Source organism: Mirounga angustirostris, unplaced genomic scaffold (assembly GCF_029215605.1).
Source record: "Mirounga angustirostris isolate CCGP_5_RB_7025 unplaced genomic scaffold, mMirAng1.0.hap1 SCAF_3, whole genome shotgun sequence".
In the NCBI taxonomy this organism is placed as follows: Eukaryota; Metazoa; Chordata; class Mammalia; order Carnivora; family Phocidae; genus Mirounga; species Mirounga angustirostris.
The window spans coordinates 125,555,352-125,569,633 of NW_026991711.1; the positions used below are offsets into that span (position 1 = coordinate 125,555,352).

The 14,282-nt window shown below is 40.1% G+C and overlaps 1 protein-coding gene across 5 annotated transcripts in view; it reads right to left on the bottom strand.

Annotated features, from left to right (window-relative positions):
• Window positions 1-12,915, bottom strand: part of RBMS1 (RNA binding motif single stranded interacting protein 1) — a 209,500-nt gene extending 196,585 nt beyond the window's left edge. Inside the window, exon 1 of one of the 5 annotated variants that reach the window (XM_045868764.3) lies at window positions 12,399-12,915. In XM_045868764.3, the coding sequence (XP_045724720.1) occupies window positions 12,399-12,473 (75 nt within the window). In that variant the 5' untranslated portion in view covers window positions 12,474-12,915. The remainder of the gene's footprint in view (window positions 1-12,398) is intronic. The other 4 variants (XM_045868763.3, XM_045868766.3, XM_045868768.3 and 1 more) reach the window with 4 other exon arrangements.
• Between the last annotated feature and the right edge of the window lie 1,367 nt (window positions 12,916-14,282).

Here is a 14,282-nt window from a genome sequence, read left to right on the forward strand (position 1 = left end):
CTCTCTCACTGTCTCTCTCTCTGTCAAAAAATAAATAAAATCTTTAAAAAAAAAAAATCACAAACGGTCTCAGAAAATTCTCCAAACAAAACTAATTTTCAATTTCTCATTAGGCTTGTAAGTTCGTAAGACAGGATGATGGGATGGCACATCAAATAAGGTCTCAGAAAGGAGAATAAAAAGTACTAAGGGGAAATACAGTGATACTTTGAAATGCATTCAAGAAAAATCAAAAAGAATGTCATCTGTTCTTAAACAGTGTGTTTTAGCTAGTCAGCTGCTTTTCAAAACTAATTTTGATCTCTAAAAATAAATATTCTCTCTCCCTCTTCAAAAACACTATTTTCTTAACAGGGTCTACGCCAACTATCATAGTACAGATCTTGAAGAAATCACTGGTTGTATTTAAGAAACAAGCATTTAAAACAATAATATTTTCCATTGTGTCTTATTATTAATTACTTAAAAGTCATAAGTTTGCAAAACAAAATAAAATAAAAGTCATAAGTTCATCCATAAATAAGAAGAGCTATATTTACAGTTTGGAAGACATCAAATTCTCCCAAAATTAACATACAGATTTCATTAAGCCCAGTCCAATAAAAATGCTGTTATTTCTTTTTTATGGAAATTAAGCTGATTTTAAAATTTATAACGAAATACAAAAGATCTAGAATAATTAAGACCGCTTTGAAGAACATGCACTTAATATACTGCAACAGTAATTATAGCCCTATAGTACTGACACAAGGATCCACGTGGAATCACACAGAAAAGTCCAGAGAAAGAAACATATAAACATGGTCACCTGATTTACAATGAAGGCCACACTGAAATTCAAAGGGGAAAATGAAAATATCTTCTCAATAAATGGTGCTGGATCAACTAGATACTCATATGGTGGCGCATGGGTCGGGGGGCATGGACACGACTAAAAACGAATCTTGACCCTGTCCACACCAAACACAAAAAGACAGGTGTAAGACCAGTGGTTACCTTTGGGAAGTACAAACTGGGGAGAGGGACGTGAGGGTGCTTTTCAGGCGCTAGCATGTTTTATAGTGACCTGGGGGGCCATCCCATGAATACATTAATCTCTATATTTAAAATTTGTGTACTATACGCATGTTCTACCTCAATAAAAATTTTAAATAAACACACAAGTAAACAAAATTATCCCACTGTGCTCCACGATGGCCCAAATCATGTCTTATTTACATATTTGCACCTTCCAGGGCCCGATACAATGCCTGCTCGGTGTTTGTTGAATTTAATTAAATTTGCCAGGTAGCTCCAACTATGTGATTTTGGTACAATATGTCTGAGTCATCAATAGCAGAACTATAGCTGCGCGCTTTTGGCAGACTCCTTTTAAATTCCCAATGCATTCATATTTAAAATATCTGGCTTTTTTTTCCCCCCAAAAGAGGGAGATAACATTTGCATATTGAAAACCAGCCCATTTTCAGGGTTTAACAAGATTCAAATCAAAAAGGCAAAGGAAGAAAAACAAAGAAAGGTGCTGCCATGTGGCGCCCTAGCAAGCAGATGTTCATTAGGGCCCAGACACACAGATTACTATCACAATGTACTTATCTGCACACGCTATCATCAGACCACACAGTCAAATCAAATTTTGAAGGCTCAAAGGATGTGCACTGAAGAACATCCTGTACTGCTGAAACATGAATTTGAATTTTGTGACAGAGACAGAGGGGTAGAAAAGAACACCAGAGATCACCCACTGTCATTGTAAATCCTATTTATATAGTAAGAGATAATCTATTCTTTAAGAAAGCAATCAAAATCAACATTTAAGATTTCTACTATTAAAATGAAAATCTGAGGAACTATGACCAAAGAAGAAACACCTTTTTTTTTAGTCTTTAGCAAATGAGACAACACAGAATATGCTTGTGATTATTTTTAGATAAAGAATTGTTTTGTGAAATATTCAAGAAATAGAAAAAGGTGGTTATATGTGATTTTAAAAATTAGTTTGAGTGAAAAAATTGTAAACGGCTTACCATTTCACTGGCTTACCATTTCACTACCTCGTATTTAAATTCTAATCTCATTAGGAGTACGCATTTGTCATCAAAATACTTTCTATTATGCTAATTATGTTCTCTTTTGTTCAAAGTATTACATCATGTCTGCACTTCTGTAACTACATTTATACATTGCCAAATAAAATTTTATTTTAAATTTCCATATAAAATTGGATAAGGAATCAGAAAGAAAATCTGATTCAAAGAGGCAATTGTAGTTAGCAAATTCTTAATCATAATCTGTAGCATGAAGAGGTAGTAAAGATTTTTTTTTTTTTTTAGTCACATTAAGTCAGACACACTTGGTCCCTGATTTGGGCCGACTGCAGTGGGACTAGCTTGTCTGCAACAATCACCCCGGTAGATTGACCAGTAGCGCAATACATACACCCGTGGCCGGTCAGAAGTCAGTCCAGAGTGACACCACTCTCCCAGTGCAGAAGAAACGCTGGGGGCAGGAACAGAGGAGAAGGGAAAAGAAGGAGGGAGGAGGGGAAAAGGAGTAAAGAGAGTGGAAACATACTCCGAGATTGCCCAAACCCATGCACTTTATTCTCACCCATTTTCATTTTGCAGGCCCTTGGGTCTTGTCTAGCTCTTCACCCCAGAGTCAAGCCACAATCCAGAAACAAAATACCAGGGATCCGTGGTCTGAATCATCCTCTTAAGCACTGACTGTTCTGTTCTGACTTCCTCTCAGGGTAGGATTCTTAACGTGTGCTCCACAGGCTGCCTTGGTAAAAATTGGAGGTGAAGGGGAATATGCCACCATCAGATTCCCAAGGTCTGGAGTTCCCCTATGAGTTATGAGCCATTGTTGGACCAGGACTAGATGAAAATAAGAGAAGCGATGGAACTGGACAGTTTGTTCTTTGTTGTTTTGTTTCATTTTTGTTCCCAGCCTCAGAAGCTGTTTGCTTGATTTGATGCTCAAGGAAAGCAAGGAAAGCTGGAAGGCTGTAATAATCGAGCCAGTGATGAGCAAGGGATGAAAAGCACTACTAGAAAGCTTTGGACCGTATTTTTTAAAGTGAGATTTTTGGCTGGGGTGGGGGACCAGCACAGGACAATAGCTGAATAGGAAGCTAGTCTCCCAGGGACTGAGGAATAAGGAGGGGTCCCAGGGCCTCACTCACCGCAGGGGGAAGCTCCAGAGTCCACACCTCACAGGACTTCACCAGCCACACCTCCCATCTCTTCTGTAAACCCAGTACCAGTCCTAGAAGCTTAAAGCCCTACTGAAGGACTGCAAGGGAGCTCCTGTCTTCCCACTGCCCCTCAGATGAGTTAGGAAAACTTACCCACTAACCTGAAGGGGGCAAAGATGGGTTCCTGGAACCTGGAATTCCAACTCTGAATACTCATGCTCTCCCCCTACCCAAACATTGCCCAGCACAGTGCTTTGGTTCTGTGATGAGATTAGTATGGAACAACTATCTGTGAATTATAAAGTGGGCTATTTTTACAGGCTCTTAAAGGTTGGCTGGGGACCCTATCATTAAGAATAACAATTTACATATGAAATATATTAGATGAGTTTCAAGTTCTAAATAACTGATAAGTGAACTTTTTAGAACAAACTTGAAAACAATTCACCTGTAAGTTAAGTTATTCCCAATCACTGAACAAATCACATAGAGCTCTAGAAAAACATCATCTGCCAGCTATAGAATTTTTGCTATAGAAAATTTTCTGGTAGCCATTTCTTTTAGGGCTGTTTAAATAAAAGTGTGCAAATAATCATGTGGAATGAAACCTAAGAAGAGGCTGAGATTAGGAAGGTTTTTTTTTAAGGCTTCATTCTTTAAAACAATGGAAATTAATCAAAGTCATGCTTTGTAGGAGGCAAAGAAGGTTTTGGGAACACATCAGTTAATGACCTGAAAATAAAAACTGGCAATTTTTTTTTATTAATGTCTGCATTGGTCAAAAGTCTGTTTAGTGATGAATCCAAATGCTGTTGAGAAGACAAAGGTAAAGTTGATGGTATTACAAATTTCTAATAAAATTTACTTTTGCTTACAACCAAATATTTTATCTGAGACCTTATTTTATAAGCTGTTATTGTTGGGGCATATGCGTGGCTCAGTCGGTTAAATGACTGACTCTTGATTTCAACTCAAGATCCTGAGATCAAGCCCCACATCAGGATCGCTCAGCCAGGAGTCTGCGTCTCTCCAGAGTGCACATGTCATATGCTATATAGTCAAGGAAGGGCTTAGAAGTTCTCCAGTACAAATATACTACCAATTGCAACTCTCAAAATCACCATGTTTAAAAAGTGTTAAATAGGGAAAACAGTATAGTGCTATTTGAGGAGCTTAAGTATAATAAAAATATAAGTTTAAAATCTAAAATTCATTTTTGGCAACTTTGATCTCCCCCCACCCACGAAGAAACTTAAGAGCAGTATTCCATGATGTATCCATCCAATTCTGCCCATTTTAATTAGTAAATTTTTCAGCTGATTAAAAAAAAACAAAACCCAAAACTGGTATCATCTAAAATGGGGCCAACACTTGCAGAGCTGGGAAAGTATGATGCACTTTTCCTACAAGATCAATAAAAATTATTTGTGATACCTATGAAATGATTTAGTTTTGTTGCACAAAACCTTTCCCTGAAATCACTCCTCATCTGGGATGAAGCCCAATAGCACCTGCTGCTCAATGGGCAGCCAGAAGGGTGGGTCCATGCTTCCCAATGAGGCAAACAGAGGACAATAGGACTCCCGAAGGACTTAGTTTCATTTGCAGAGATAAGAAAGCTTTTTTTTAGAATTAAAACTGAGAATGACCAAATAAAAAGAATAAATTGTTTTATCTATGAAAGATCATGAATAATAAAAAATCTGTTATCTTCTGAAGAAATAACAGCTCACATTGGATACATTATCAACATGTAGATTGCAGGCACATGATGATATAATTAGCAGCATAACAAAACTCTAGACATTTTCTCCCTTTGCCGCGAGCAAGCCTAATAAATTAGGAGAAATAACCATTTCAAATGGTTTAAAACAGTAAGAGTAACAATTCTGTATAACCATTATGTCATCATTTAAGCATTATATTCTCAGCCTGTCACAAGTGAATAGGTTGGCTTAGTAGCACATTTATAAGCATAAAACTTGAAAAATAATAATGTAAAATAAAGTAACTGAATGTGAAACTTTGAGGCGAAGGAGTTAAGGTAAAGTACCAAAAAAAAGTGTTATTCTGTAAAATTCTAAGTACTCATAAGAGGATTAAAAAGGGCACAAAATACAAAACAGTGCTGATTATAAATTCAAGAAATTTTCACTCATTAATCTAATGCCCCAATTTCTTTCTAAAATTCCCAGGTTATTGTGGCCTTTATTTGCCCTTTACTTTTTCTCACAAAACACATGGCAGAGTTTTTAACCCCACAGATGGATATCTTAGTGCTTTCTCTGTCACTCAGACCCTTAGTATGCCCCCTTCCTGGGTGTACGATTTTGTAAATATTTTTCTTCACTTCTTTCTTGTATTGTGTCTATTTTGTCTTTCCTGGTAGCTGGTGAGATGCTGGAGAGCAAGGACCAGATATACACTCCCTAACCTTTTCCAATATCAAGTGCAGAGAACAGTGCTCTGGGATCAGTCCGGAAATACAACCTATTAGTTAGTATTTCAGTCCTTCGTGAACCTTCATGAACCTCAGCAATTTTTCAACAAGCTTAAAAACTTAACCTAATTCCAGAATATAGATGTTACAGCCAACATTGGAAATCATCTGCCAGACATTGTGTTTATAGTACCAGAGTTATAAGCAAGTTAACTGTTGATATTAACATCTAATCTCACTTTTAGGATTTAGGTTTTCCTATTTGTCATCTAGAAACTGTTCTCCATCCTCTAAAATGACAAATGCATCCATTTAAGAATTAGCTAAAAGACAGCATATGGAGAGGGAAGTGTTCAGTTCTGCATGTCTTCTTTCCCAGGAGGTCTAGGTGTTGATTTTTGCCCCCCTCCTTTTTGTCTCTCTCTCACCATCTTTGACACACTTCTTTTCCAGTGCTTATTTGAAAAACTAAAATATTCATGTAATTATGTTAAGGGGACAAAATACATTAAGAAAAAGTAAGGAATTCAGCTATGGGAGATACATATTCGTTTTATTTTTGGCTTAGCCATCACCATCCCCTTTACACTTCCCCTTCATATTAAGAAATGTTTAGGGGCGCCTGTGTGGCTCAGTCAGTTAAGCCTCCGACTCTTGGTTTCAGCTCAGGTCATGATCTCAGGATCCTGGGATGGAGCCCCTCATCGGGCTCCAGGCTCCAGCTCCGTGCTCAGCAGTCAGCAGAGAGTCTGCTTCTCTGCCTCTCTCCCTCTCCCTCTGCTCAAGCGCTCATGCCCTCCCTCCCCCCTCCAAGCGCTCCCTCGTGCTCTCTCTCTCTCTAAAATAAATAAATAAATAAATATTTTAAAAGAAAGAAAGAAAAGCTTAGTTTCTATTATCAAATTTGTGTGTATGCTCAAATTTGTATGTATGCTTCACACACCTAATTCTAAGGAGACATTTTGCTGTGTATCATCATCTGGCCAAGCTCCCACTGTTAAACGTCTGTATCATCCAAGTGCTGCCTCTCATGAGGCACTGACAACTTCCATCAGGTTTTACTGTTTATCCATTAAAATAACAGAACAGAGAAACCAGAACATTTAAAATAATTCCACATAAAATCTCCAAGTCCAATGTTCAATTTTGAATATATTGTTTGATTTTACACCAAATATTATGACATTGCATTTAAATCACTCACATATCATTACTACATTTTCTTTAATAAAGCTATGTTACATTGAATATAGTACTTCCACTTAACGACTGCTTATTCCTCTAATCCCAATGAATGGGATAACAAGCTAATCCCAAGAATGTCATGTTTAGGGTCATGCAACAGTCAGTAATTGAGAGATAACTAATTTTGGACAACTCAATGCTAGTTTACATTTTAGTTGTTATCCATTAAATGAATAAATGTTTTTATCAAGTCTGAAATACATTTTTTAAAAAAAGGCAATATGCTTGAAAATTGAGCAGGAAAAAGTTTGAACTGTGCAGGTGGGCACCACTGACAAGAAGCAAAGACCAGGCTAATCACCAGTTCATCACATGTAACACTTCCCCCCTCAGTCTAATACTAGGAGATTTTTTTTTCTGGCACTATATGCTCTAATGAAGAGTGCACAAAAAGGTACTTTGATTCCATAGGTTAAGCCCTGACCAATTAATATGTGATTCCTCTTAGGGATCTTACTCAATTCATAAAACAGCTTAACGTTGTCATGATAGGGACAAAATAAATCAAAACACAAATCAAACTATAATAAGATTTCCATAGAAAATTAGACTGGATTATCATGTTTGTTGACTTTGGTCTACAACTTTTTTCCTGGTCTAAAAAAATTTTGCATATACTTATTCCAAATAATAATAGTCACTAACAAGCATTGATTTAGCACCTACTGTTCCGTGGATCAGGCAAGAAACTAAGGAGGTGTTGATATCCCTTGCAGAGAGACATACAGTGGGATTGGAGACCATGCTTGGGGAGAATAAACGTTAGTGAACTGAGCATCCAATAAAAAACAAACTAGACAAAAAATTCCTCATCCTTAAAAAGAATGAACAATATTTAAGTGTCAATATGATTTTACTAAGCACTTATCCTTCCATTCTATATATCCCTCATGTGATTTTTACTGGTTAAGCAGACATGGGGGAAAATATTTTATTTTCTGAAAACCCTCTATTTAATAAAAAGAAAAGGAAGAAAGACCCCTTTGTCTTTAACTAAGACCCATAACTTAAAATTTCAGTACTCATTAAATAAGCTGGGGTAATTTTAAAGTCCAATAAACCATTAAGCAAAATACAAAGTCTGAGCAATATATCAGTAAAGCTTAACATTTTTTTCTTGAAACTGTATTACATGGAAATTGCCCATATTTGAACTTAAATTTAAAACCAAGATTGCCAACCACATGAGGTATATGTGGTTATACTAATACTAAATGATTGAAAACTCTCCTATTTCTCTTCACTTATCTTTTCCTGTTTCTTTCTAGTAGCTCAAGATTTGGCTCCCAACATATAAAAATGAAATAGACACTATGGGAAATCCAAAAGAAAGCTACCTGAAGGGAAGAATGCTACAATATTGCATTATAATGCATCTTCATTTTAACCGTCCCATGACCTTGAGTCTTCCAACACCACTTTTAGACAGCCACACTATCCCACTCACCTAAGCAACTAAGGTGTATTCAGGGTGTAAAATATTGTATGGCTGTATTGATACATTTAAGCAAACTTTATTCCCTGTATAAATGTGGTTACTTCTTAGGACACAGAGCTCCCTAAGTCTTAATATCATCCCTCTGTATGGTCCAACCACCTTAATATACTCAGTAGCTCTATGTATCAAATCATAACCCCTAATTCCTACAGAAACAGACTGATACATTATTCCTATGGCTACTAAGTAAAAGTTAAGGAATTCCACAAAATGTTAATGCACACGAAAATTCAATTCAGAAAAACTACTTTGCTCTAGCAGCCTTTATTAATACAATCCCAAATTACATCACTCAATATTTTTCACATTTTGAAACTTAGGTTCAAATATGTTCTTTAGCATACACTTATACAAGAATAGCTTTAAAAGAAACTTTTGTTTCAGAACATTTCATATACAATACTGTTTATGCATAAAAATTTTAAAAGCAAGCTTTGAATATGGTATATTTTATAGAAATGTCTTTTGATAACTATGAATAAAGATCACAAATGTGTCAAATTGCATTTAGCTGGTACAAAATATTAGCTAAGCATGTAAAGAACATTTTGTACTTTCCTTTCTTCAAAAGAAATAGAATAAGTATTTCAATTCCCATCTGTATTTGCATACATGTATTGGCAGTAATGTATGTTGTAGTATCTTTGAAATAAACAGACCATGAGGGGTGCCTTTATACTAAGTGAAATTAAGACAGCCAATGTTTGAAAATATGCACATACAAATCTTTAGGTTAAAATACGTTAAATTATCAGGTTTTTTTGGTCTGTGTAGCTGAAAAGTGGATACCAAATTTAATTTTTCATAACACAGCATAGGTCATATATAATTCAGAAAATCCTTTAGAACAATATGTGCTTATGTTTACGAAGGTACATCAAACTACCTCTTAGAATGAACGTGTCAGGTGATAAAGGGAGCCTGCTGTGATAAGACCACCCTGACAGAGGAACACAAAGACACCCAACAAGCATGTAAAATCGGGTTACTTGCAATCTGTGTCACTCCACACTAAGATATTATGAAAATTTCACAATCTCCTTTATTTCCCCTCATGTCCTGCCCTTCCACAGCATCCTCAGATTTACTCTATGTTTAATGCAGCTGTACTCTATTTCTAATGATTTTCTCTTTCTGTCAATGTACAAAACATACTGAGATGGTCACACACTGTAACAGAGCTCCATAGATTTTTGTTGTTGTTGTTGTTAATAAGCGTAGAAGTAACTAACATGTTTTTATGGAGTTAAAGTTCTAAATAAAATTTCCAAAACAGACTCTGATTGGATGGGTAACTCAAGAAGAATTATTTGACATAAGTTAGTTTTGTTAAGTCTGGTAACAAAATTCATTTCAAGTGCCATTTTAATTGGTATGTATTCCTTCCAATGAAAAGAAATCCAATCCATGTATTCTTTCTTGATTCAAAACCATCACATCCATCTTTCAATTGCAGGTTTAAGTCAGATATCACTTTGTAAACAACCATGCCATTCCTCAGTTTTTGATATAGCTTCCAAACAGAAGTTTCAAAACAACTCTGACAGCAAACACATCACTGTACTTTAAACAGACTGATGTTTTCTATCCCATGTTTCAGGAAGGTTAAAAGGCACACACACCAAGGCAAGGATCATCGCTGTAGACAACAGATTCTAAGTGAGACTATTAACCCTTTAGGTAGATTAGGCAACACTTGTTTTTAAACTAACTACAAATCAAACGAAGTCTCTCTCTCTCTCTCTTTTTTAAATTGACTCATACTACCATGTTAGCAACAAATATGTCAGGGAGAAAAAAACAGAGCTAGGTGTTTCAAACTGTGCTTACCTAAAATCTGCACGTAGTCACTTTACATTTTAGGAGATGTCCCTTTCTGAGATAATGAAGATTCTTTACAATAGGGAATTTAGGTTTAATTGTCGAACTTGAATACCATGTTATATAGGTCAAGTCAGTAATGTGCATCTTTCTCCTGAAAGAATGAAATTCAAGAGTAATAGGATTTCAGATTTCATAGTAGAAACAGCAAGATATGTTTTAAGAATGTCATTTACTGTAACACAAATCAATATTAAATGCTTTATGCAGGAAGCACACTTTCAGAAAATGAGCCCTAAAGCTTTCTGGGCTCCGACCCTAATTACTAGAGCAGGCTCTCGCCGTTCGTCTCTCTCTTCAATTATTTACGGGGCAAAAAGAGCCAAATGGCATTGCATTAGCTATATTAAATGCTATGTACTTGGTTTCTAACTTACTAATGGTACATAAAAATTACTAAGGTGAATGTGCCTGTAGAAACATGGCCCTTTTTCTTCGGCACCTGAGTGTTCGTATTTATTATTCATACGGTTAAGCGTTGAATAGGCTTCCTTTAGGCACCCAATGCTGCATAATTTAAACAAGTGCATTAAACATATATGATATCAAAAAGGTAATGCATTGATTATACCTCAAAATTTCTTTGAACAACCCGTATTTACAATGTAGCTCACAAAAAAATGAGCGCCTACTTGGGTCCCTGAAAACAAATATGTGGGGACTACACAGAAATGAATACTGGGTATCCTCGCTTCTACCATCTTGCTGCTTTCTGGCCACCCAAAGTAAGATGCAAATTGGGGGGAGTAAAAAGGAGGCCCTTGATTGCTAGAAAATTTCTGGTCTCAGTGCTGACAAGTGTCCTTTTTTATGTGAGCAAATACAGAGCTATGTTGTAGGTACATAACATGGACCACACACACTGTAAGAAAGGAAAGCTTATCAAGTTCGAATCAGAGATTCTTTGCACCAGGCCAGGAACGTCCTCGGCCAGCAAGGAGGACATGATTACAACCTACCAAAGGAAATTCAAGCACTACATCCATACTTGATTCTTTTGTGATCTAGAAGGGCACCCGGAGTAGTGATAGAAGATGCTAATCGCTGAAGAAGGCTGATGCATCCAACTTCAACCCTCCCAGATTATGAGAGAAGCTTCCAAAGCAGTGAGACGCTCACTCTTCATGGGCCCAATACATACAATCATACATACATACATACACACATACATACATGAATGTATTTTTTAATGCGTTCGGAATGCCTCAAATCTTACTGTAAAAAGGTAGGCCCACTAACAAGGTACCCAGGGTCCCCAGAAAGTCAGTTGCAATTTGTATGGCTATATGTCACCAGCTGTGTTACCTAAGAGTACTCCAAGGCCACTTTTGAGACAGCACCATTGGAAATGGATCTGTGGTCCACATACACGGTAGTATTCTTCTAAACTAAAGTCACTTCTTTCTCTGCACTAAATCTGCCCATTGTCCCTCCTTTGCAAAAGCTACAGGGAAGATTAAAAAGGACATCAATGAACGGTGAGTGAACTTTGGCCACTTTTCTACCCAAAACACCAGCGTAAAAGTAGAAATCAGTAACCAGGTGAAGTGCCACACCGCACAAAGATCAAGGCGAGGGGCGGGCGCGCAAGGCCCGGAGGCGGGGAAGAAAATGCCCCGTCCTTCCCCCACCGCCCCCCCTCACGCCCCAGTCGTCGCGCGCGCGGGAGGTTGAGGGGCGTCCCTGGGGGGGCGGGAGGCTGCGCACCACTCCGAGGGAAGGCAGGAGTTACCGCTCGCAGGGCGAGGCCCAGGAGAAGCGGTCGAAAAGCCGCGCCGCCCGCGGGGCCCGCCGCGGGGCCCCAAGCGTCCGCAGCCGAACCGCCAAGGTTCGGCGAGGGGCGCCGCTCGGCCCCGCGACCCTCCCGGCCTCCCGGGCCAGGAGGGGGCCGGCGGCTCTTTCCTGTCTAGTCTCTCCCCCCACGGCTTTCTGTAACCCGATCCCCGCACTCCGCTCCCGGGCAGCCGCCGCCCCGCGCGCCGCCCCACGCGCCGCCCCGCGCCACCCAGGCCAGCGCTATAGTTAGCAACCCTCCATCAACTCCGCCGGGGGTGGCGGGGGCTCGTCGCGCGCGCCCCTGCCCGGGCCCGGCCCGCGCGCGCCCCCGGCGTCCCCCGCCCCCGGCTCCCCTTTACCTTCGCTTGAAGATACTGGGGGTAGTAGTAGGTGGCGTACTGAGGGTACATCTGCTGTTTCCACACTTTGCCCATGAAGCTGGAAGGGAGCCTGCCGGGAGCCTGCCGTGCAGGGTCGCGGGCACTTTGGGGTTTCCAAGTCTCGATCTCTCCTGCCTCTCCCTTTCCGGCGGCGGCGGCGGCGGCGGCGGCTGCCGCTGCTCCACCTCCCAGCCCGGACCAGACGTCGTCGTCGTCGTCCTCCTCCTCCTCCTCTTTCTTCTCCTCCTCCTCCCAGGCAGAGAGAAAGACACTGCAGAGCGGAGAGGGCACCCCGGACAGGGCGCTCCCACGGAGTTGCCTCCCGGAGCCCGACTGCTCCGAGGCTGCCAAGGGCTGGCGCGCGGGCCGCGCTCCGCTCGGGCGAGCAGGCAGAGCGGGGCTCGGAGGTGATCAGTACAAGCGGAAAGTGCTGCGGCGGCGGCGGCGGCTACGCTCGGTGCCGGGCGGCATCTGGGGTGGGTGCGCCCGATGGGGAGAGGGGAGAGGGGAGAGGGGCTGGCGCGCCGAGGCGGTGGGGGAAGGGCGCGCGGGGCGGGGCTTGGGCGCCGCGGAGCCCGGGACCCGCTGGAGGTGAGGGCTGAGTTTTAACCACTCCTCACCTCCGGGGCTCGCGGTTGGACGGGCGGAAACCCTGGGAGCCCGGATCGCTTTGTGTCGGGGGTGGGGGTAGCTTGGGGACCCAGCTTAAAAACTGCGAAGTGGACACCTCGTTTTCTTTCCTGAGTTTTTAGCTTCATAAGGGGGAGGGGAAGTAAGGGGAAAGCAGAGGAAAACTGATCAATTTCTCACTTCCCCCGCCCAACGATTTTTTTTTTTTTTTAACAAGAGATCGAAAATGATTTAGTGTCCAACCACAAAGCTGGAGTCGGGACACTTGGGTTCTGCTCCCCCCACCCCCCAGGCCACAACACTAATTTTCTAGGTGACCTTGGGAGGGTTAGTGTCCTTCGGTTTGGGTTTCCCAGATGTGAGAGGTGAAATCATGCCCCCTGCACAAGGGGAGGCTAGCTCTCTGAAACGCACACACACCTCCCAACAAACAGACGGACCCTTCTAAGGGGAGGTGCCGCAGAGAGGCAGAATGTTATTATCAGAGGACACAATATAGACATCAGCTTTTCTCTGCCTCTTTCTAATGCTGCCAGACAGTCTGTCAACTCCCACTCAGGAGCAAGGAAACTCCCTGAGTTTGGAATATTTTAAGGCCATTTTGAAAGTCACACTGGCATATTGTTGCAGTGTGCTTCAGTGACATATAAAATCAATCTCTCTTTCTGCCTTTCTCCATCTCCTAATTGTCACAGTTCTAGACAGCCCCAGACAGCCGTGGTCCAGTTCACTACGTAACTGGATATAATTTAATGGACTTAATTGGTTCCTGAAGCTGCCTGTAGAAGACTTTTATATTCTAGCTCCAAAAGAGATAATACCAAAATGTATAATAGGATAAGTAAGAAATCACCTCCAAATTGGAGTTCTTGCACATCTAATAAAATGTAATAAAAATTCATTTAATAGACCTTGATTACTTTGTTTTGTCATTTTGGTTTTCTGAGAGTCTATTTTCCTAACAGCACAAAAGGTAAATCAGACTGAAATGGAATGCGTGATTTTCTTAAACAGTTATATTTTTATACGGTTACATTTCAAAGCAGGTTAATAAGATACTTTAAGACAAAGAAACAGTGACATGAAACCCTTATAATCTTATATGATTTAGACAAATTTTAAGGTTATACATTTTGACAAAACAAAATAAATATAAGTTCAGATGAGAACATTTTGGATATGCCAGGAGACAAATCGTGTTCTCTTAAAAAAAAAAAATTAACAGCCTATGTA